At 37.8% G+C, this 25,784-nt stretch overlaps 1 protein-coding gene across 7 annotated transcripts in view; it reads right to left on the bottom strand.

The window, feature by feature from the left end:
• RFC1 (replication factor C subunit 1) overlaps positions 1-25,784 on the bottom strand; it is a 121,517-nt gene that overhangs the window by 67,289 nt on the left and 28,444 nt on the right. For 4 of the 7 annotated variants that reach the window (XR_004971353.1, XM_036331484.1, XM_036331499.1 and 1 more), the window contains exons 3-8: positions 22,173-22,248; positions 20,093-20,212; positions 8,507-8,739; positions 7,573-7,650; positions 1,947-2,024; positions 706-793 (exon numbers count right to left, since the gene is read on the bottom strand). Coding sequence is in view for 6 of the 7 variants with exons in the window: in XM_036331484.1 (XP_036187377.1) it covers positions 706-793; positions 1,947-2,024; positions 7,573-7,650; positions 8,507-8,739; positions 20,093-20,212; positions 22,173-22,248 (673 nt within the window). In the remaining variant the exon portion in view is untranslated. Of the gene's footprint in view, positions 1-705; positions 794-1,946; positions 2,025-7,572; positions 7,651-8,506; positions 8,740-17,400; positions 17,499-20,092; positions 20,216-22,172; positions 22,249-25,784 lie in introns of those variants that run through there. The other 3 variants (XM_036331493.1, XM_036331488.1, XM_036331502.1) reach the window with 3 other exon arrangements.

Genomic DNA, 25,784 nt, shown 5'->3' on the forward strand with positions numbered 1-25,784 from the left:
TTTAGTTCTTCATACAGCACACTTAGTAAAAATTAAACATCTGTATCTTATTTCTTTGTATAACCAGTTCGAATTAAGGAATCTGTTTTTAAATACAAATTACTCATTAACTGAAATATGATAAACTACATCTAAGAACATGGATTTTATTCCACAGATAATCTTCAGTGGTATGAAATTTGCCTTGAGAAAACTTACTAAAATATGGCACATAAAATTTCTGTAATATGGTCTGAAAGCCACAAATCCTAGAGATTTCAAGACTAAAAGTTACTATATGAACAGATTTACTTATAGGATTAAGACCATCTATCCTAGCAGATGGTTACATATCAGAACCACTAAAAAGTAAAACTTCTGAGCAGTCAGCAGGAGCTTCAGATGACCTGACAACGACCAGTCAGCTCTGAGCTGGAAGCATCTAGCTCTCTGTCTTCACACGCTGAAGTCCACAGGCTGCACTACACATGGAGATTAACATGCAGCCAAGAGCTGTGAACTTTTCTCAAAATGATCACAGAGCAGACAGGTATTCTGACCAACTAATACCTAAATACTTTCAAAGTATCTAAGTAGAATATGCTCCAATATTCCTATGAAATAATGTCTGCTTAACAGTTATTGATAGAATGTTTAAACAAGGTTACCATAAATTTTCTTCTATAAAGATAAATATTCCAGCTTATTTTTTTCTGCTAGTATTACCTTTATAAGGACATTTATGTTTTTCTGCTTTGTTTAAATTGCCGTGGACAGATGAAAACGTTTCTCTCTCTTCTGGGTCCTTTAAAGCCTAAGAAAATTTTAAAAGTGGCAAATGTGACAAATGGTAAGAAAACTATTACCACAAAATATGTTGTTAAAATTGACCAGTTTTTAATTTAAATTTTAATTTTAAGATTAAGGGCCATCTTCCAATGTAGAAGGACAATACAATAAATTTTCATTCATTTATCCACAAAATTTCTGGAGCAAATGAAGCATGTTTTACTTCTTTTAATTTTACAGACGAGAAAACAGATGAAAAGGATATAAAAAACATATTCTATAAAAAATTATCCCAATTCTTCCAAATTTGTAAGCCTGGAAATGAAAGCCTTATTTCTGCTTCTTTCACCTCAATTCTCGAATTGTTAGCATTATGAGGTTAAAAACTAAAATCTAAACCCAAAAGACTACATGAAAAACAATATACAGATCAAAAGAGAAAAAAATATCCATTCTCTTCCCACTGCTTCCTCAGAACTTCCTTTTACAAAGAGATCACAAATTGGGGTGTGTGACTCGGTTATTTTTTTTAATAGTTATAATCTGAATGTCTTTACATGTACTGAGTAAGGCTTCTCAAATGACAAAGTCCTCATGACCCACTAGGTCATACATCTGACTGCTAAAAAATCTTTTTAAATAGTAAGATATTGCTAATGACAATTATCAGAATGGGATTCAAAATAAATTAAGTCTAATTTTTTGATGATCAAGTACTTAAAAAGAATTTTGATGCTTTTAAAAATTGCCCCAAATGCTCATCTTTTGAGACTGTCTTAATACAGACCTTAAAGTTAATTTAAAATGGCAAAATTATTCTTCCCAAAATGGTAATAAATATTACAATTATTAAACGTTAGGTTCCACAGGAATCTGTATAAGCATTATTCTCTGAACAAGTATATAAAACCCCTTTGTGACAGATAGTAAGCAAAGGTTGCAATTCATTGTTTTGTGAAGCAAGGTTCTGGTTGGCTTTGGCTCTATCAAACTTCCGACGGGAAGAATAAGTTCCTCAATGAGCTTCCCCAAAAACATTTTTATAAATTAAAACAATTTAGCTTCTTTTTAGAAGTTAGTCTTGGCTGTATCTTCAGAGCTTACACTACACAGGTATGAAAGGGAACACTGATCTATGTTGTACACTCAGCGTGCAAACAGCCCAGTAAAAACGCCACCTTTTTGTTCTTAGGTTCTTCATCCAACATGGCTAACGTTCTGGCAAACTCTTCATCTTCATGCAGTTGTCTCTCCAGCTGTAAAAAAGTGTCAACAGAGTGAGTCATTTTTTTTTCTTTTTGTAAATGAAAGTTTTTAAATGTTTGATTCATGATACACAGAAGAAACTGGAAAACATTTTCCAGAAAGTAACTATGACATTTTTCCATTTAATATTAACAGTATCACAGGTTTGTTTCACTAAGCCATATTAGATTTCAGAACAAATATATCTAGTTTTGCAGGCAGACAGATAAATTGAACATATTTTTAAAGCCATATTTCTTACTTGTAAAGTTTGAAATCTACAATTTTTCTTTATGGTCCTAATGCAATACTTATAGATCTCTTATTTCTATTTAAACTCTAGAAAAGCTCTGAAAAATAATCTCATCCTAATAGAAAAACAATAGTCTGGAGGGCACAAAAAAGAGTGAATCAAGAAATCAAGCTCTAGGTGGTTTGGCTCAGTGAATAGAGCATCAGCCCAAGGACTGAAGGGTCCCAAGTTCGATTCCAGTCAAGGGCATGCACCTTGGTTGCAGGCTCAATCCCCAGCCCTGGTCATATCCTCAGGTGAGGATTAACAGACAATAAATAAAATAAAAATATAAAAAGAAATCAAGAAAATTATACATTTTCTTTACAAACTTAAGTCATACACAAATATAACTATCAATTACTAATCCAAATGTATCTGACTTTTGAAAATTTAAGTCATCGTATCAGAAGTTTTCCTAACATGCTAATGTTAGTACACAAACATTCTCACTTTCAGCAAAATGGAGCTCTTCCAGAAAAGAATGTGTAGCAGTGGAATACATTTCTCATTAGAAACTAAATAGTTTTATGTCCCTTGATAAAATGGCCTAATGTAACATCGAACAAAGGCATCCCTATATTATTCAAACATATGAAAAAAAACTCAAAATCTACCCAATCCTAAAAAGGCTTGGAAAATGGCATAAGTCTGATGAGAACACAGTAACCAAGTCTTTTCTTGTTAATAAATGAACTAAATCCAACTATGCAGAACTATAAGCCAGAGGTGCACATCAATATATTCTGTTGTCTAGTATTTCTTTACCATAACTGCACTACACATCTAATTGCTAAAATGAGTATGAAAACCTTCACCATAAAAAGGTCCTTCAAACTCTAAGCCTCCAGTGGCCCTGCAAAAATTTATATTTGAACCCATACCATTTTTCCAAAATTTCACACTATGTAGTACACTTCTAGATTATGTAGATGAGGATTCTAGATTATTTAGATGACAGAAGAAATTTAAATACTTTCATCCAAAATTCATAATTGGTGATTATGGCATCATATGATCAAAAGCCCTACATTTTAATTTATTTTATTTTTTAATACCTTTATTTACTTCGTCTCTAACAGAGCTATTCAATAACATATATTTGTTTTGAAGAGGGTTAATTTCCTAGATTAAATATGCATTAAACATGTAAATGTGACAATATTTTGAGATATGTGATGAAAAACCCTATATTTTAATACAATGTTACATACTGTCTACATACTGACTTACTGATTTAGTTATTGGACGCACACTTAACTAAAGGAAAAAACAAAAAGGTGAAAGGGAGAGAAAAAATGAACTTAAGAGGGATAATCAGGAAAGATACCATCAGTCACTAACACCCTAACAACTCTTCAACAGACTAATAAATTACCCAAACAAGATTCTGAAAAAGTGTGATAGGAATGAGAAAATAGGGAATGGTGACAGAGTACCACACCTGGTTTGGAAAGAATGGGGTAAGCCTCCAGTATTTGAGACAGATAAGAAGTCAGGCCCCTAAAAATTAACTCCACAATTCTACCTAGGCCATTTGTGCTGTCTTGAGTTGTATGGATACCTGGTTTGTAGTTTATGTAATCCAGTGTAATCAAATAAGACGGAAAAAGATTTTGAAAGCACTGTGAACTGTCAAATTAATAAAATCTGGATAAATCAGATATATTCCAAATGATCAGAATACTATTCTCTCACAACAACACGCCAAGCACATAATCAGTGATGGCACAATAGTTGAATGAGGCCATAAACAGCCCCGGTAGGTAGTTTACGGCCCACATATAGGAAGACATTTAGTTAGCAATTATAACAAAATCAATAGTAGCTACAATGGAGCACGACTGAGTATATAGGATGGGTTTCTAATATAGCTTAGGGAATATGAGAAAGTGACACTTAAGCTAATAAACAGGAAGAGGGTTCAAACAGTAGGTACCAAGGTCTGACACCTCTGAGATGAATACTTACTTGGCTTCCCTGAAATACCAAACTCTCCTCATTTCCCTATTTCACTAGCCACTCTTTTTATTTGTTTTGTTTTTAATATTTTTATTGATTTTTAAGACAAAGAGAGAGGGAGAGAGAGATAGAAACTTCAATGATGAGAGGGAATCACTGATCGGCTGCCTACTGCATACCCCAGACCAGGGACCAAGCCCACCACCCAGGCATGTGCCCTGACCGAGAATTGAACTGTGACTTCCTGGTTCATAGGTAGAGGCTTAGCCACTGAGCCAAGCCAGCTGGGCTAGCCACTCTTTCTTAAATCTCCTTTGCTGGATCATCCTCCTCTACCTGATCTCTAAATATTAACAGCGCTCAATCCTAAAGTTTCTTCTCTATTAACTTTCTCTCCCCATGATCTCATTCAGTTACACAGGTTTAATTAAGTACCATTCAAATGCTAGTGATTCCCAAATATACATCTTCAGTTTAGACCTCATCCCTGAGCTCCACATTCCACTACCCAACCACCCACTCTGCATATCCATTTGGAAGCCTCAAACTTAACATGTCCAAAACAGAATTCTTGATTTCTCTGTACCAGTGTGTTCCTCTTAATAAATGAATATTCAGTTGCTCAAGCCCAAAAACACACAGTCTATCTTTGAATCTTCTTTTTCCCTCATACCTTATATCCAATCTATCAGCAACAACTTGAAGTTTACACGTTCAAAGCACAGATTATAACCATTTCTCACTATCTCTTCCATTACCACCCTGGTACAAGCCAACATCAACTCTCACCTACCTACTCCACCAGAACAGTGTCCAAACTGATCTGCTTTTGGTCCTGCCCCACCATGGTTTATTAGCCTCATAGCAGCCAGAATGATTTTCTTTTAAGATCTGTAAATTCATGTCACATCTACTCAACACAGAGACTAAAATCCAAAGTCCTCACCATCCAAGTCTTTTGGGTAGGTACTAAAGACCTGTCATGGCTTACAGTATTTGCTGCTGGCCATTTCTTGAACTCATCAAACTCAAACTCTCCTACCTCAGGATGCTTGCACTTGCTGTTCTGTTTAGAGGAAATCTGCCTTCGGTAGCCAGCCCCATGGCTTGCCATTATCACTTCATTTTGTGCCACAATATTGCTTCCTCAGAAGGGCTGTCCTGACCCCTCTACTTAAAATAGAATACTCATGCTCTTTCCAGCTGGCGCCAAGTCATGGGCATCTCTCAGGACAACTGGCAGAAGCACCACAAGATCTGGGGCAAAAGAAAACTTTGCCACAAGAAGTAAAAATATGAGCTGGGACGCCCTGCTGCCAACACTAAGATTGGCCCTCGCCACATACACGGGGTCCACATGCGGGGAGGCAGCAATAAGTACCAAGCCTTGAGGCTGGGCATGGCAACTTCTCCTGGGGCCCCGAGTGTTGTCCACGCAAACAAAGGATTACTGATGTTGCCTACAATGCATCCAACAACAAACTGGTCCGTACCAAGACCCTGGTACAGAACTTCATCGTGCTCAATTACAGCAAGCACACCCTACAGACTGGTACAAGTCCCACTCTGCACTGCCCCTGGGCCACAAGAAGGGGGCCAAGCTGACTCCTGAGGAGGAGGAGATTTTAAACAAAAAATGATAAGAAGAAGAAAAAAAAAATTCAGAAGAAATATGATGAAAGGAAAAAGAATGCCAAAATCAGCAGTCTTCTAGAAGAGCAGTTCCAATAGGCAAGCTTTTTGCATCCATCCTTCAGTACCAGGCCAAAGTGGCCGAGCAGATGACTATGTGCTAGAGGGCAAGGAGCTGGAGTCCTAGCTGAGGAAAATCAAGGCCCGGAAATGCAAATAAATCCTCTTCCCTCCCAACTTAGCTCATGTAATAATGGTGCTTTACTAAAAAAGAAACCCAAAACTATCCCTTTAGTTCTCTTAAGAGCATGACATAATTATTTTAAACCTGGAACTGTGCCATGCACTCAATAACTGCTCAACAAATGCTTAATGAATGCATATATGGTTTATAGCTCAAGAGAGCACTATAAATTAGAAACAGATTTAGGGATCATCACCATATCCACACAATTAGAGCCACAGGGGTGGATGAGATCACCCACAGTGAAAAGAAGAGAGATATGACCAAATTAAATTGTTTTTAACTATACTCAAGGAGGCTTCCATTCAAAGAAATTTAAGTCCTAGCTGGTTTGGCTCAGTGGATAGAGCAGTGGTCGGCAAACTCATTAGTCAACAGAGTCAAATATCAACAGTACAACGATTGAAATTTCTTTTGAGAGCCAAATTTTTTAAACTTAAACTATATATGTAGGTACACTGTTATTAACTTAACTACGGCACTCCTAAGCTGGCCTTTGCTAAAAACGTCCTCAATCTGAGGGGTTGACCTCAGTGAACGTACACCCACTTCTTCTAGTGCCACTTCTTCAAAATAGACTCGCCCAGGCCGAAAACCGACTTCTGCACATGGGCCATGAAGTTTCAATAGCACTGTACGTGTGGAAGAGCCAGTCAAGGGGCCAAAGAGCTGCACGTGGCTCGTGAGCCGTGGTTTGCCGACCACTGGGATAGAGCATCGGCCTGCGGACTGAAGGGTCCCGGGTTCGATTCCAGTCAAGGGCACATGCCTGGGTTTCAGGCTCACTCCCCAGTAGGGGGCGTGTAGGAGGAAGCAAATCAATTATTTTCTCTCATCATTGATGTTTCTAGCTCTCTCTCCCTCTCCCTTCCTCTCTGAAATCAAAAAAATTAAAAAAAAATAAATTTAATAAATTTCTAAATAATTATCCCCTGCTCTTATCATTTTATATAAATTTAGATGTTTATATGCTAAATTTTAACTTATTTTACAAATAACTCATAATGAGGCTCAATCCATAATTAGCCTAGAACAATGGTTCTCAACCTTCCTAATGCCGTGACCCTTTAATACAGTTCCTCATGTGGTGATCCCCAACCATAAAATTATTTCCATTGCTACTTCATAACTGCAACTTTGCTACTGTTATGAATCGTAATGTAAATATCTGATATGCAGGATGTATTTTCATTGTTACAAATTGAACATAATTAAAGCATAGTGGTTAATCACAAAAACAATATGTAATTATATATGTGTTTTCCGATGGTCTTAGGCAACCCCTGTGAAAGGGTCATTCGACCCCCAAAGGGTCGCGACCCACAAGTTGAGGACCGCTGGCCTAGAATAATCTTGATTGTTTGTCTGGATAGACTAACTAAAGTCAGAACATCAAGTTGTTAATGATATCTAAACAAAATGGCAATACCTCTGCTTCTTCATCAAGTTGCAATTGTTTGGCAATGGCTTCATCATTTAATCTGGAATCATTTGCATTTTTTGAAGGCTGTATTTCAAAGAAAATCAAGCAAGATCAGCATAAAACTTAAGTTAAAAATAAGGTGTTTTTTCTTGACTGTAGCTGATTAAATACACCAGTGAGAGTTAAGTGTATCAGTAATGAAATAGTCAGTCTCAATGCACACCAGCCAGAAAGTCACGTTCATGACTACTCAGTGACCACATCCATTTTCCTAATGAGCAAATATTCTGCAGAGATGGTTCTCACTTAATTCTATTGAAATGTTCAAGAAAAGTAACCCCCCAGCTCTCCCCCAGCCAAAAAACAACCACAACAACAACCACTTGTAGTTTTCTTCATGGTATGACATAATAGTGATAAGGATTACACTGTCTGATGGAGGCACTAACGAAATCAACAAACACACAGCATTTGGCAGGCTTTGACTCAGGGGACTACTTTCACTATAATTTATCTGTATTCCCGTTTCGTAAATTTCCAGAAAAATGTAAATCCAACATCAACCAAAGTAGAAAATGTCAAAAGTGTAACATTGGCACATAAGTTATGTACTTAGAACCTCATTTGGGAACAAATTTATTGTCCAATTTTGTCTACTTGAGGTGAACAGTAAAATGAGTTTGCATTCTAAGTATTTAAATTCTAAGAATCATAATTTTTTCATACAATTTAAATGATCTTTTTCCACTTTCAAATATAAAAAATTAAATAGTCTAACTTCCTCATCCTCTAAAATGATGGCAATAATTTTGTCCATAATCATAGGAAAATTTTTTATCAATAAAATATGTTGCTCTATTATGACATCCAAATTTCTCCTCTTATTAGTAACAGCGAATTAACATTCCTGAACATTCTTGCTTGCATGTAGAACACTCACCTCTTTTCTTTTGCTTGCCACCATCTTCTTATCTGATCTTTGGACACTAGCAGTTCCAAAATAATCAAGCACTGATGTGTGGGTAAGTTTTATTGGCGATAAAGGCTTATTCTTGGTCTTAGTGTTTTCTTCATTCTTTTTCATGTTTGATGCTCCAAGATAACTATTTGTAGATCTTCCATTCTCTTTTGATTTAGAGACTGCCTTCTTACACATAAAGTCATCTTCTTCATCTTAAATGGAATATAACCAAATATTGTTTGATAAAACATCAACTCCAATTATATCAAGGAATCACTTCAACCAGCTTTTTTTCTTTGGTTCAGTAATTCACAAGAGAAAACACCCTTTGCTTTGGCCTAATAACAAATCCAAAAAAAAGAAAAATCTAAAAGGTAATCATGAAGACTAGGTCACTTCACAAGTTGGTGTGTAAAGCTACATATGAATGGGTCTTGTCTTCCTCTCAAGACAGAGGTAGAGGCAAGCAAAGACCACGGATGTAAAAAAAATCTAGCTTTTACTCACACCTTGCTCACTCCCTTACTCAACCAGGAGCATCTGCTAAGGGTTTTATGTACCAGACTAGAGGCCTGGTGCACGAATTCATGCGGGGGGGGGGGGCGCAGGAGGTTGGCCGCAGGCTCAATCTAGTTGTGTAGATTTTTGCTTGCCTCTACCTTCTGGAAAGGCGTGAGCAAAGCTAGAAGTGGTTGATGGGGGCTAGGGGGGAGCGGGGGAAGGCAGAAGGGCAAGTGGCGCACAGTGCAGTGGCAGAGGTAAGATGGCAGTGGTAAGATGGTGCTAACTTTATGTCTTTGCAGTTAGGCAAAGTTACGCCTTGCCCCTTCTGCCCCCTCCAAGCTGCTACTCTGTCTCGATCAGCGTCAAGGTCGCTCTCCTCCTATAGGTTTCCTGGGCCCAGATTCTCCAGTGCTCAGAGCCTTAGACAGGGGGAGGGACCATGGGTGGTTGGCCGGTGCAGGAGGTTGGCTGTGGGAGCACACTGACCACCAGAAGGCAGCTCCTGCATTGAGTGTATGCCCCCTGGTGGTCAGTGCGTGTCATAGCAACTGGTCGACCGGTCGTTCTGGTCATTCGGTAGTAACAGTCGCTTAGGCTTTTATATATATATATAGAATAGACCTGCTATTTCTAGGTGAATGCCACTTCAAACATGAAAGTACCTAAGATAATGTAAAAAAATCAAAAAGGATTTAGCCTTACTTTCTAATTTTTATATTTATATTTAAATGAAACAACAAACTTTACAAAGTAAAACTCTTATAGGTTTCTGATTACTAAATGTAAAAAAGGAATCCACCATTTAAAAAGAGTGGCCCCAACCGTTTGCCTCAGTGGATAGAGCGTAGGCTCTTGGACTGAAGGGTCTTGGGTTCAATTCCAGGCCAGGGCACAAACCTCAGTTGCAGGCTCCAACCCCAGCCCCAGATTGCAGCCATGAGGGAGGCAACCAATAGATGTGTCTCTCTCACATCGATGTTTCTCTCTCTGTCTCTCCCTCCCTTCTACTCTCTCTTAAAAAAAAAAAAATCAATGGAAAAATATCCTCGGCTGACTATTAACAACAACAAAAAAAGCAAGAGTGTACTTACTAGATGTCTCTTGAAAATGCACATTGTCCCCTACAAGCCCATTTTTCCTAAAACTTACATCCCATCCCACCCTACCCTCCAAAGGCTTTCAATAAACATTCTTAACCTGTAACCAGAAGATTTTAATTAAAGCATTGTTTTACTTAACTTCAACTATAGTCAGTCTACCTTTAAGCTTAATTAAAACTGTATCCATAACCATAGATATAGAGAACCAGTTGATGATTGCCAAAGGGAAGGGTGATGGGAATATGAAAAATTTTTTAATTGGAAAACTCAAAAATCCAGAATTCCAGCTTATTCTGGAAAAGCCAGAGCTCAGGGGGAAAGAGGAAGGATTCGTTCACAAATCTTTCCAAGCACATCCAAGGCTTGATATACTTCCAGATTTCAGTTCAACCCTGTTAACAAGAGTTGGCAGACTAGGTTCAGTCACTCATATATCTGTTCTCCCTACCTAACAAATCCGTCCTTCTCCACCTGTGCCAGAAGTGGAAAGATGTCTGATTCGGATCAGTACAACAGCCACATGAATCACCCGTAATGGTGCCATTGAGAACATAATCTGAAACTTCTTTCCTTTTCTCAAAAATAACACCATAATGAATTATCATGTTATGGAAACCTTAAAATTTATGGCTGGTCTATTTGAAACCCCTAGACTCGGTTAAGCTGTAGCATAACCAAACCAGTTAACATTCAACAACAAACTTTTCTACTTAGCAGTCAAAACAAATTATGTAAATTGCCCTTAAAAGAAGATTCAAAACAACACTGCTGATACTCTGGCTTTAATAAAAAAATAAAATAAGAAAAACCACAAGACTGGGATCTGGTAAGTATAGACAACCAATACATCTCCTTAGGGAGTAAGTGCAAAATTAAAAGTATATTTAGTGTATATAAAGCTTCTAATCTTTTTTTTTTTTAAAAAATATATTTTATTGATTTTTTACAGAGAGGAAGGGAGAGAGATAGAGAGTTAGAAACATCGATGAGAGAGAAACATCGATCAGCTGCCTCCTGCACATCTCCCACTGGGGATGTGCCCGCAACCCAGGTACATGCCCTTGACCGGAACCGAACCTGGGACCCTTCAGTCCGCAGGCCGACGCTCCATCCACCGAGCCAAACCGGTTCCGGCAAAGCTTCTAATCTTATCTGAGAGCTTATTAAATTTTATAATTTTTACTATGTTTACATTCAGTTCCATATCTGTACTTCTGGAAAGGAGGGAATCCCTTAATGCAGAACAAAATAACTCTGTCTCTACAAAATGATAGCCCTTGACTAGTTTTTCCCCCACTTAAGAAATGTCAAAAGTACTAACATTCTATTTCCACTACTCCTAGTCATAAGCAGTATGACAGAAAACCCCAGACCTGAGTTGACCCAACAACTACTGTGTTTTCCTGTTGTAAGTTTTCCTCAAGAACTTCCTTGCAATCTAAAATTCTTTATCTGTCCTGCCCGGCCGGTGTGGCTTAGTGGTTGAGCATCGACCTAAGAACCAGGAGGTCATTGTTCGATTCCCAGTCAGGGCACATGCCCAGGTTGCGGGCTCAATCCCCAGTGTAGAACGTGCAGGAGGCAGCCATTCAATGATTCTCTCTCATCATTGATGTTTCTATCTCTCTTTCCCTCTCCCCTCTTCTCTGAAATAAAAAAATAAAACATTATATCTGTTCTTAAGAACTTAATTCAGGCAGTATCACCTATTTGATACAGCCTCAGAAAGGGAAACAATAGTATTATAGATATTTGCAATCCCTAGCTTAACCCTTTCTCCAGCAGTCACATAAATATTTGCAGGGAATGGACTAGCATGAAATTTAGTGAGATCAGGAGTTTCTAAGAGCATCAGATTTAAAAGATTGTTGGCAAATGTGTAAGGATATGGGACCAACACATATGTGACAATGATATTAAATTTGTAAAAATCTTTACGAGGACAATTTTGCAATACAGGGTCTGGAAAAAGTAGGTTTACAGTTGTGAGTATGCGAAACACAGTTTATTCTTGTATTATTATTTAATTATTGTATTCTTTTATATACTAACAACTGTAAACCTATTTTTGCCCCACCCTGTATGTACCAAAACCTTACACATGCATATCTATTAACTGGATCCAGAAATTCCATTTCTAAGATTTAGTAAAAATAAATAAACAAACAAACAAGTACACAAAGATATGTGTACAAAATGCTTACCACAGCATTGGTTCATTCAAATGTATGGACAACAGACTGCAATAGGGCAAGAAAAGATGAAGAAAAAACTAAAGGACTAACAGTTTAGATTTTTAAAAAAAGACAGCCTCAAATATAACAGGGGCACTGGAGATAGAGATAAGTTTATATTGTTTATAAAATGGGAAAACAAACAACCTAAATATCTGTTAATATGTTCAAGCATATAATGGAATTCTAGGCAGCAACAGAAAATTATAATGCATAGTCACATTTACTGACATTAAAATAATTTATATGTTTAAGTGACAAAAGCAGGTAACATAATGGGATGTTAAATGATATATTTATAATCCATCTATTTATCCATTTATATATACTTTTAAATTAACATTCAAAGACTTGAGAAAATAAAGTGTTAATTTTTATCACTGGATAGGGGATTATGAGTAAGCTTTCTTTTTTTCTTCCTATCTTTTTTAATCTATATATTACACTTTTCTTTTTCTTTTTAACCCCCATCTAATATTTTACAACAAATTGACTCTCTCCTAGAAACTCCCTGGCCCCATAGCTTTCTGAGACAGAAAAGGTCTGGCATTGGTTTCTCCCTCCTCTTCACTTTTACTTGCTTACTTCTTTCATTATTTATCAGCATCTCTGATTATTCTGTCACTAGAATCAGAGACTGGGACTGCATGGTACCTTTTTTATCTAATTACTATTAATAACAGTTATCATTAGTGAGCATTAAGCTACATGCCACCTTCTTAATAATGCATACCGTTAGTCCAGTGGTCACCGACCAGTGGTCCGTGGACCACTGGTTTAAGGAAACCTTTGGAGCAGCAGTCGCCAACACTGGTGGTCCATGAGGTCTGAAGGTTGGCGACTGCTGCTTTAGTCACTACTTCTACCTCATGTCAATACATGCGCCCCCGTTTTTCACTTTCTTTAAAGAAGTTCATAACCTTTAGCATAGTAATTCTTGGAGGTGCTAACAAATATTTATATACAAATATATTCATCACACTATTAAGAACATGAAAAGTAAGCAACTGAAATAATCAAAACCAGGAAAATGCTACATAAATTGTGGTGTAGCCATATAATGGACTCATGCAGTCATTCAAAACTAAACCCAAATTTCAAAGCTCAAAAAAAACAAAAAAAAAAAACACCTTATGAAAACAGCAAAATTAAACTGGCAAAGAAACCCAAAACGCATAGCTTTGTTCTTTTAGGTTAGCCTTAACACTATAGATATAAATGTCACCCCTACAAGGAAACTTCTCTTCATGAGCTTCTCTTTACAGTAGTGGAGGGTAATAGAGCCATTCTCTAAATTTCTGGCTTAGAATACATGAATTCAAACTGAATAATGTCTTCAAGCTATATACCCAGACAATGATACCTAAACACAGACATAATTTTATAAACATTTTCATAATTTCTGAGTGAAAATATAATTATACATGGATTTTCAAGGAAAAAATATGGCCGTGTTCTGCATGAAATTCAAGCATGTACTAAGCAAAAATTGCAGATATGGCCCCCTTTTCTCTGATAACCACAAAATAAATAGCTCTCCAGGCCGCTTGGAAAGAAGGCACAATTCTACTGAAATAGTTATGAAAAGAGAAAAAAGACTGACTTGCTTGATTTGACACTTACTTAGTGCCCTGTGATTTGTGCATTTCCCTATACTCCTTACACTTATGGGACTAACAGGAAAAAAGTCAATTAATGATCCTAAGCATAGATATTTCTTATAAAATATAAAGGATCTCTTAAGGTGACTATTGAAAAAGAAATATGGTGCTCACTAAAAATCAGAGACACATCTGAAAGCATTCTGTCATCTTGCCTTGATAAAACTAGAAAACCTGGAAAAAAGCAGCATTCTGCTGTCGCTAAAGTATGGCTTCTGAACTACTTTAGGCCCTGGCCCATGTGGCTCAGTTGGTTGAGCGTCATCCCTACATGGAGAGGTCGCCTACTCGATTTCCAGTCAGGGCACATTCCTGGGTTGCAGGCTCAATTCCCAGTGAGGGCATGCAGGAGACAGCCATTCGATGTTTCTCTCTCTCCCTCCTTTCCTCTCTCTCTAAAAATATCAATAAAAACATGTTAGAAAAAAAACTTTCGCCCTTCATAGCCTTGAAAAGGCTACATTAATACATTATGGAGAAAGAAGGCAAAAGAGGCCAAGGATTAGAACAATGCAATTAGCTGCCTGCAAAAGGCAGTCATTTCGCAGGCGTTTCTGTGACCACCCTCATGTAAAATAAATATTTTACGAAACTACACAACATGTAAAGATTAATGTTCCAAATAAAGTTATGATTGTCCTTCAGCATTTGTTCTTACTTTCTAATAAGCCTAAATCTGTTCCTTCCTTGTCAGAAGCCAAAGGCAAAATGTGTTCTCTTCTTCCCAGAAACTTGTAATAAAGCAATGAAAAATAAATCTAAGTCAAATTTCTGACATCTAGTTGAAAATCATGGGCAATTGAACTCAGAATCTCCCTCTAGGCAATCTGTCTCCTTATAAAAACGCCATTTATTTTTATTTATATACAACATAACTGCAAATGTAGTAACAATCACCAAGTAAAAGAGTATTATCCAACAAACAGCAGAGGAACTGGCTGGGAGAGAAGATTGCTTTGCCACTCTGAGTTAGATGCATTCATTTATTTAAAAGGATAACAGAGGGCAATCTCCCTCCCAGGACCACGCCCATGCTTTTCCCTTCCCGCACCCTACCCTGCACCCCCCCCCAGGCACATTGCCCTTACCTTCCTCACTCCCAAACTCCAAGGGCTCTTCCTTTACCTCTCAAACTTGTTTCCTAAGCCCATTTCTTCTAGGAATTACTTTTCCTACCTCTGTAATTTACCCAATAAATGTTCTCTTACAAAAAAAAAAATAGTAATATATATAAAAGGATAACAAATAAAAGAGAGAAAATAATGTGCAGATCCATATAAAAATCTATTTACAAGCCAAAGTGGGGGGGGGGGGGGGTCTAATCTTGGAATTCATACTGCTAAGAGCTTGGGATTCTGATTTTCTTTCCTTCAGTCTGGAACACACAAAAAACAAATTAAGAGAGACCATGCTAAAGAAATGGGGTGTCGGGGGTGCGGGAAGAGACTGGACAAAAATCGTACACCTATGAATGAGGACAGTGGGGGGTGTAAGGGCAGAGGGTGGGGTGGGAACCGGGTGGAAGGGAGCTATGGGGGAAAAAAGAGGAACAATTGTAATAATCTGAACAGTAAAGATTTAATTTAAAAAAAAAAGAAAAAAAAATATATATATATATATATATATCTGGTCCTAGCCGGTTTGGCTCAGTGGATAGAGCATCAGCCTGCAGACTGAAAGGTCCCGGGTTCAATTCCAATCAAGGGCACATGCCCTGGTTTCAGGCTCAATCCCCAGTAGGGGACATGCAGGCGGCAGCTGATCAATGATTCTTTCTCATTGATGTTTCTATCTCTCTCTTTCCCTCTCCCTTTCTCTCTGAAATCAATAAAAATATATTTTAAAAAAAATAATAACATATATCTGTTAATTAAGTGGATGGAAGCGAAACGAAACATACCATCTCTTCACCATTTCTGTAATGAATCAGATATCCCAGTGGTCGGCAAACTCATTAGTCAACAGAGCCAAATATCAATAGTACAACGATTGAAATTTCTTTTGAGAGCCAAATTTTTTAAACTTAAACTATATAGGTAGGTACATTGTTATTAACTTAATTAGGGTACTCCTAAGGCTTAGGAAGAGCCACACTCAAGGGGCCAAAGAGCCACATGTGACTCTCGAGCCGCAGTTTGCGGACCACGGAGATATCCTATACATACTTCAGTATGCAGGAAAGCTCCCCACAACGGATAATTATTTGGATTTGGCTCAATAAGTCAATAATGCAGAGGTTAGAAACCCTGCCATAGCCTATCAGAAGAGAATTTGGTGGATGTCCAGACATCCCTTGTTCTAATATTCATCTCACCTACTAGATGCCACAGTACCCAACAGTTGTGATGAACAAAAATGTTTCCAGATATACTGCTAAAGGTCCCCTAGGAGGCAACATCATCCTTGATTGAGAGGCACTGATTTATGACAAGATGAAGAAATACAAGATAAGTAACAATAGCTACCAAGACTTATAAGTAGTAATTGAACAGCTATTCATAACAAATTGGACAGCTAGACCCTAGGTACCGATAATGGATTATGGCAATTTTGTCAACTTTGTAAAAAGTTTGTTTATTTGTCCCTTAATATTAAACAATTTACTAATGATTCAGAAAGAAACACAAAAACAGCTTTAGCAAATTTGTAGAAGATATGAAGTCACATGATATAAAAAAAAAATAAGTGGATGAGAGACACTGAAAGAACTACTGGGTTCTTCCACGGGGAAGCTTTGTACAATCTTAAACTCAAAATTGCTTTTTTTACTCTAGTAATGTGTGACTTAGGTACTTTAAAATAATATTAATCTAAAGACTTTACTCATCCTCAAAAATGCTAAACTGTTTCTACAGAGTTTTAGCCCACAATCAACAATAATTTTTGAACAAGTACAGTCAAAGAAATATAATACACAGTGCTTAGTTTCCTCTTACTTCGAATTTTTCTCTCAATAACTCCAGGTTTCCCTGAAAACATCTAAGAAAAACTCTCTACCCTATAGAGAATCCATTCCTATTTGTCTGTACACAAAACTATATGTCTCTAAAAACTAGCAAAAAGAATGCTACACACACATCCCCAATAATATTTTCTGCTACTATTTTCCCCAAGTCACAGGTCACTGATATTACATAGTAACCTGGAGAACACATTTCTAATTTTTTCCCATTTAGCATCAAGATCACTAACTGCCTCTGGAATTACATACTATTAAGATGACCAGTCATAAACAATTCTCAACACAGGGAAAACCCCCACCATTTTCAACCAAATGCCAGCCCCTGATGAAACTGGATAGTAAAAGGTCATCTTTGCCAAACAAAACTCAAGGTCTCTCACTTCATTAAACAGCTAAAAGTAAAAATATTTACCTAGTACAACAGTATTCAGTTTTTACCAACCCACAAAACCTTTTCACTAGAGTCGATGGTTAGCTATGAAGATATTTATCAGCAGTTTTTTCCTTTTCCTGTATTTGGGAGATTAATGTAGTTAGGTACTTTAAAAATCAATAAATAGCGCAAAATAGATTTAATCAAATAAAATGGTGAAAAATATGTCATGGAACTAAATGATAAGCCTAAAGATCTGTACAATAAGATAGCCCAAAGAACTGTATAATAACATAAACAAAAACTCTTAAACTAGGTTATTTTCTAAATTAAGGTGATTTCCTAAATATGTTCCTCATTGTTTATAAAACACTATGCAATAGATATAAAATGCAAGCCACATATGTAATTTTAAATTTTCATAAAGTGAATTTTCACATTCAAGTTTTTAAAAAGGGTAAAATTAATTTTAATAATATACTTTACTTAACCCAATATATCCAAATTATCACTTCAATATGTAATCAATACCAAAAAAAAAGATAATTTACTTTCTTTTATATTATGTCCTTGAAATCTGTATTTTACACTAAAACCACTCTCGATTTGATTTAATCACATTTCAAGTGTGCAATAACCACATTTAACTAGCAGTCCCCTTACTGGACAATGCATATAACATAAATGACGTAAGTGAGTCAAATACAATTTCTAAATTTCTAAAGCACTATTATATAATCAAGAGAGCCCTAAGTACTTAGCAAAAGCAAAATGTCTTCAGCATAGTCTTTAAGGGCAGATATAGGCATACAATAAAATCAAACAAAAAATAACAATTAATACTTATTGAGCATTTACTATGTGCCAGACACTATTTTAAGGCATTATCTTACTTGATCATCACAAAGGCCTTTGAATTGGGTACTAGTAATGTCAGCATTTTACAAATGAGAAAACTAAGGCACAGGGCAGGTGAACAAAGATTTAACCTAGGCAGTCTGACTCAGGGGCTATGCTCTTTTAAACACTACACTTGCTATGCTGCAAGAAAAATACCCAAAATAACAAAAGTTGGTGTATAACAGGTAAAATATGGAATAAAACAGCAAAAATTCTTTCTTTGGGAATTAACAGGTTTTAAAGCTGAATCATGTCACATAACCCTTTTCCACAAGAAGATCCAATCTCCAACTAATAGAATTTTAAATTAGAATTTTTATTTTTAAATAATTATCACCACAAATATTTTTTAACTTTATACTGGTAATCTGAATATTTACTTATGATGCAGTACTAACGCTTAACAAAAAGTGAAGAATAATAAAAGAATTATTTTAAAGTCAAGAACATTCCGGTTTGTGTATTAATTTCAAGAGGCTGCACTCTGTTATTGAAATTCATTATATTTCTGATTTTATTATGCTAGTTATATTGTAGACTTCTTTTTAACAGTTTCATTCTCTTTTACATAGGAAAGGAAAAGAGCTTATCTTCTCTCATTCACCTATCATATCAAGGAATAAAAAAGTATGAGAAGATAAAACAGGCAAGAAAAGAGGTAGCTTCTTTCCTAATTCTCAATTTAAAGAAAAAGCAGAATACTATGTAATACTGAACATCATATTAGACGGGTACAAGGTACCCCAAGATTTTTAGCTAAAGCAAGGGACACTGCTCACTTTCACCTGTCCATGAAATCAGCAGAATGATGTAAACATTGCCTAATGTTTATAAAAATTTCAGATAAAATGCTGGACATTTCTTTAGAAAATAATATTCAAAAATACCTGGTTTGAAATAAACAATCACATGTTAAAGAAAATCTGTGATGAGAGCTTAAGGTGTCTGACCCTTCTGTGTACCTAAAATCACCCGATAGCGACGGCCTTGACCCAGAGCTGAAGGCCATGGCTGTCTGCTCACTAACCATGGTGTCTCTGGAAAGCTTGATCACACCACCTTCAGTTACTTAATAAACCTATCAACATACTGTTTTTAGAATCCCTCCCACATATTCAAAGCTTCACCAAGGTAGCCGGGGCGGGGAGCGGGGGGGGGACCTCTTAATGCAAGAGTTCATTTACACAATGTACCTGAGCAGATATTTAGCAATAGAACAAAAAGGTGAAAGAGTTAATCTGCCATAATGAATAACTCAGCTAACCAAAAATTTTACAATATATTCCTATCACATACATTTTGTCTTTGATCTGAAGAACTTTATCAAATAAATTATCTCAGGGAACTTACAAAGCTAATCTGTGTACTTCTTTTGTTTTTGTTTTTCTTTTTCCTTTGATTGCCTACATGTCAGTCACTAGGTCTGGCCCTTTCATATCTATCACCCCATTAAGTCTTCCCAACAAGTCTATGCAATCAGTGTTTTTGCTTTAAAGAAAGGGAGACAGACTTACTGAGCATTAGCTCAAAGTCACACAGATGTTAAAAGGGAACCAAGGATGTACTCTCCAGGCAGAGCTTCTGACCTTCCAGTCTCGGGTTCCTTCTACAACACACAATGTTTTTTCCTATTTCGTCCCGTTTTTTGAACAATTTACCTACCATGTATACCTTCATACTCTCAAATAATGGCCCATACATGTAAGCAAAGTTTTAATGTTGCTCATACCTCTACAAACCTTGACCTTTATTTGCAAATTCCAATGAGAAGCACAAGAACATAACATACATTACTTCTCTCTAAATCATTAAACACGTCCAGTATCCTTACCTGTTTCTGAAATGTACGTAACAGGATCCTGACGCAGAATTTTACCAGGCTTAGACAATGGTAATTTTTCTGGTTGCTTTTTAGCATTTTTCACCTGTACTGTCTCCTCTGACTCTGAATCTGTACATGAGAGGAAAATAAAACAAAACTTTGAAAGAAATGTAATACAGTGTTTTTAAGTGATTATTGTTAACCAACTTCTCAGGGTCATCCCTTTTAAAGCACATCTCTTCTGTAATTCTCACAGGTTACTTCTACCCAGTGGTAAGCCTTTTATTAGTTTTCTACAGCTACTGTCACAAACTTAGTAGCTCAAGGCAACACAAAGTTTTTATCTTACACTTTCTGTAGAAATCTGAGCCTCACTGGACTAAAATCAAAGTGTCAGCAGGACTGATTCCTTTCTGAATACTCTAAGGAAGAATCTACTTCCTTGCCTTTTCCAGTGTCCAGTGACTGCCAGCATTCCTTGGCTCATGGCCCCCTTCTCCATCTTCAAAGCCAGCAACATTAGGCAAAGTGCTTCTCATGCTGCCATCTCTCTGGTTCTCTGACCTTCCAGTCAATCTCTCTTTAACTCTCTTCTCCTGCCTCCCTCTTCCTTGTGACTACATTGGGCCCACCCAGATAATCCAAGACAATCTCTCTAATTTAAGGCCATGTGATTAACAACTTTAATGCAACCTATGACTTTAATTTCCCTTTGCCATGTAAACTAGGTTCCATGAATTAGGGCACACATCTTTGGGGGCCATTATTCTGTCTACCACCACCTAGTCACCCAGAGCCCTTAAATATAAATCAGGACAAAGTGTAAGTACCCAGTATAGTGCCTAGCACTAAATAAGTGTTTCATGAACGTTAGTGTTCTTCCTCTTCATCGTGCATTTAGAAATCATATCTCATACTACTCTATATTGTATCCAAAAATTAAACTTCCAGTTTCCAAAATCAGATGGAAACTCATGGGAAATGGGGATATGTACTTCTTTCAAATTTCTTATGCCCTGGTCGGATGGCTCAGTTTGTTGGGGCATCATCCCATACACCAGTGGTTCTCAACCTTCTGGCCCTTTAAATACAGGTCCTCATGTTGTGACCCAACCATAAAATTATTTTTGTTGCTATTTCATAACTGTAATGTTGCTACTGTTATGAACCATAATGTAAATATCTGATATGCAGGATGGTCTTAGGCGACCCCTGTGAAAGGGTCGTTCAACCACCAAAGGGGTCGTGACCCACAGGTTGAGAACCGCTGCCATAAACCAAAAAGGTTGCAAGTTCCATTCCCCCTCCAGACATGTACAGGAGGCAACTGACTGATGTTTCTCTCTCTAAAATCAATAAAAAATATCAAGTGAGGATTTAAAAAAATTTTCTTACAACATACAGCAGTAAGACTCAATAATCACACAAGTACTTTTAGAATTGAGCCCAAGTTCTTTGTCGTCACCGTTAAAATCCGGACAATCTATAAATGCTTCCTTAGGTTTCATTTTTAATTTTAGAGTTCACACCAGATGGATCTTCTCCACAAAGCAAAACCTAACACCTTCTGAGTCCTACCATTATTTAAAGATATAAAAGGCATGCATAAAGATTCATATTCCCTATCTTAAAATTATATTCAAAGAAAAACTTTACAATTGTGTTTGTCCTATTTTAAATGCAACAAAAAAGGACAAGCTCAAAAGCACAAACATTAAATTTTAGATCTGTTTCTAAAGCAATATTCTAAGGCACTATTTTTCAAGTTAAGCTTCTCAGAACCTTAGCTGGACAAGAAGGTGATATTTTTTAAAATAATATAATCAAAGTAATTGGAGACATGCGATATATACTATACATAATATATCCCTCTCTAAGAAAAATCTCTAATGCATTAATATAGATAGGCTCTGATAAAGTCTGCAGTATAATAAATTGTTTTTTACTGTATCAAGCACAGAGCCTTCTCATACGAGCACCTATTACCATCATAGAGAGCTGTGTGTCTCAGAACATCAGTTTGAAAAACTCTGTTCTAAGGGATAGAAAATAATTTTAAAACTTTAAAGCTCCTCAAAAGAAATATTACCTGAATCATAGATGATCCTCTTTTTCCTGTTTGGTTGCTTCTGTTTAGAGTCATCATCTTTACAAGAACTATTTACCTATAAACATCACAGTATAATTAGAACACAAAGAAGCCTATATAACTTAGTATTTTCCTCATTAGATTTAGGCTCAGTGCTTCTCAACTAGAAAAAATTGTGTCCCCAGGAGACAGTTTTGCTTAGCAGCGGCAGGGGAGAGGAGGCTAGGTTTAGTGGCATCTAATGGATAGACGAGAGATGTTACTAAACATCCTATAATGCACAGGACAGTCATCCACCAAAAGAATTATCCAGCCCTAACGGGTTTGGCCCAGTGGATAGAGCGTCGGCCTGCAGACTGAAAGGTCCCAGGTTCGATTCCAGTCAAGGGCATGTACCTTAGTTGTGGGCACATCCCCAGTAGGGGGTGTGCAGGAAGCAGCTATTCGATGTTTCTCTCTCATCCATGTTTCTAACTCTCTATCCCTCTCCCTTCCTCTCTGTAAAAAAAATCAATAAAACATATTTTTTTAATTAAAAAAAAAAGAATTATCCAGCCCAAAATGTTAATAATGCCCTGATTAGGCTAAAGAATAGGCCAGACAATAATTGCATCAGATGGAAAAGGAAAAGGTATAGAAAAGCTATATTATTTTTCAGCTCCACTTTCAACACTAATCTGTGTATAATAAAGAGTAAAAGGATGTCAGATATTACAGAGCATTAGTAAAATTAAATAAAACCAGGAGAAAAGGTATTGTTTACATGTTACTTATACATCACATCTCTAACATATTCAAATTTTCCCAAAAAGCAGACAGGAAAAAACTGACTATAATCAATTATAAGGTAGGATTCTATTTCTAGCCCTTATAATAAAACATCAAAAGTATAAAAATAATCCACTAACTTGCAAGGAAATGAGAAGAATAAACCATTATAATCCAAATACACCACTGGACTAGAGAACAGAAGCAATTACTATAACTCAATAGTAAGAGAAGAGGGTATCCAAGAAGGGAGAGAGCCACAGAAGGAAAGTCCAAATCCTTTCAATAAACTTAGCCCAAGTCTGGGACTATCTCCTAAAATATGTATGCATGAAACAACTCCAAGTGTCCAGCTAACATTAAAAGAATTGGACAAAAATTTCAGCTGTTGCCCATCACAGGGAATACAAGAGTCTAGAGTTTGAGTTTGGCAAAGTTAACTAACTGCCTGTTAAATCAAAAGAATCCAAAGTACCTACACTATATCATTCACGCTGTCCATGGTGAAAACCAGGAGGATACAAAGAAATAGGAAATGTAGCAATGATTGTCAATTTTATGTATCAATTTGACTGGGTCACAAGATGCCCAGATATTCTGAGTGTTTTTGTGAGTTAAGTTTTGGGATAAGTTTAACATTTAATGTGATAGAGTAAGGCAGACTATTCTCCCTAATGTGGGTGGGTCTCACCCCATCAGCTGAAGGCCTGAAGAAAACAAAAGGCTGACCCTCTCCTAAATATAAAATTCTTCTTCTTTCATGACTGTCTTCAAGCTGAAACATCAGTTTGTCCTGCTTTCAGACCTGAACTAAAACAGGCTCTTCCTGGGTCTCAAGCCTGCCAGCCTTCAGATTGGGATAACACCACTGGCAATCCTGATTTACAGGCCTTTGGACTCAGAGTTGAACCTCACCATCAGCTATACTGAGTCTCCACTTGTCAACTGTAGGTCTTGGGACCTGTCAGCCCATATAATCAAGGGAGTCAATTCTTTATAATAAATCTCTTTACAAATACACACACACACACCTTACTGGTTCAGTTTCTCTGAAGAACCCTAATACCGATTTTGTTACTGAGAAATAGAGTACTGCTATAACAAATAGCTAAAATCTGGAAGTGACTTTGGAACTAGGTAATGGTAGAGGCTAGAGGAGTTTTGAGGTACATGCTAAAAAAAGCCTAGACTGCTGGAAAGGGACTGTTGGTAAAAATATGGACGTTACAAGTGATTCTGGTCTGACCGGGGTGGTTCAGTGGTTGAGCATCAACCTATGAATCAGGAGGTCACAGTTCCATTCCCAGTCAGGGCACATGCCTGGGTTGCGGACTCGATCCCCAGTGGAGGGCATGCTGGAGGCAGCCAATCAATGACTCTCTCTCATCATTGATGTTTGTATCTCTCTCCTTCTCCCTTCCTCTCTAAAATCAATAAAAATATATTGTTTTAAAAAAGTGATTCTGGCAAAGTGTCAGGGATAAAAGGTGAGAACTATAGAAAAGCCTCTATCATCTTAGAGAATATATGTATCATCATGAACATAATGCTGGTAGAAATATAAACATTAAAGGTCATTCTAGTAAGGTTTTAGGAAAAATGAGGTTATTGGAAACTATAGGAAAGATGATCTGTGTCATATATATATATAAAGCCTAAGCGACCGTTATGATGGAACAACCAGAATGACTGGAACGACTGGTCGCTATGACATGCACTGACCACCAGGGGTCAGATGCACAACTCAGGAGCTGCCCCCAGCCCGCAGGCCCTGATCTCCGATGGGGCCTGCTGGCCAACCTCCTGGTCCCTCCCCCTGGCCGACAGGCCCCAATCACCTGATCGGGGCCAGGCCCCTGGGCTGGGATGGGGAACAGGGGGTTGGTGGTGGTGTACGCGGCCCCTTTCCCAGGGGGCTGAGGGCCAGCTCCCTCCTTGGGGCTGGCGGCCAACCTCCCAGGTCCCCTCCCCCACCCCTCCCGCCCGCCGGCAAGCCATGATCAGCCCACTGTCCACCTACCACAGTGGTGGTTGGGCCTTCCCCCTGGGCAACAGGCCCCGATTGCCCTATCGGGGCCAGGCCCCAGGCTGAGATGGGGAACCGGGGGTGGGTGGCAGTGGACGCAGATGGCGAGGGAAGAGGGGGGAAGCAGGGAACCATGTGGTGGCAGCAAGGGAAGGGGGGGGGGAGACAGAGAGGCAGGGAACCTGATCTGTCCTGATCGCTGACCAGGCCTAGGGACCCCACCCATGCACGAATTTCATGCACTGGGCCTCTAGTCTATATATATAAAAGCTAAGCAACCAGAACAACCTGTCAACCAGTCACTATGACATGCACTGACCACCAAGGGACAGACGCTCAATACATGAGCTGCCCCTAGTTGTCAGTGTGCTCCCACAGCCAACCTCCCACAGCCCCTCCCCTGCTGGCCAACCTCCTGTGGTGACTCCCCCCAGCCGGCCGGCCCACCCCAGATGGCTCCGATCACCGGCCAGGCTGAAGGACCCCACCCATGGACAAATTTGTGCACCAGGCCTCTAGTTAAATGATAAAACTCTTGCCCAAGGAGGACAGGCAAAAAAAATAAAGCTTTCCAAAGCCCTTTCCTCACCAGAAGTCCAATACCATTCACCTGGGTATAGGGACTCATGTCTCTCTATGAGCAAACTTTGGTCTTAAAACAAAGTTTTTACAACTGAAAAGTGTTCCATCTCTACCTCAGGAAAGCATATGAATTCAGCAAGCCATATTAATTAGAAATAAATATAAGCTCATTACTTTTCTTCTTCCACTGCTAAATGAGTTGAAATCTGTATTTACTCAAGGCTCCCTCAAGTCCT

Source organism: Myotis myotis, unplaced genomic scaffold (assembly GCF_014108235.1).
Source record: "Myotis myotis isolate mMyoMyo1 unplaced genomic scaffold, mMyoMyo1.p scaffold_m19_p_1, whole genome shotgun sequence".
NCBI lineage: Eukaryota > Metazoa > Chordata > Mammalia > Chiroptera > Vespertilionidae > Myotis > Myotis myotis.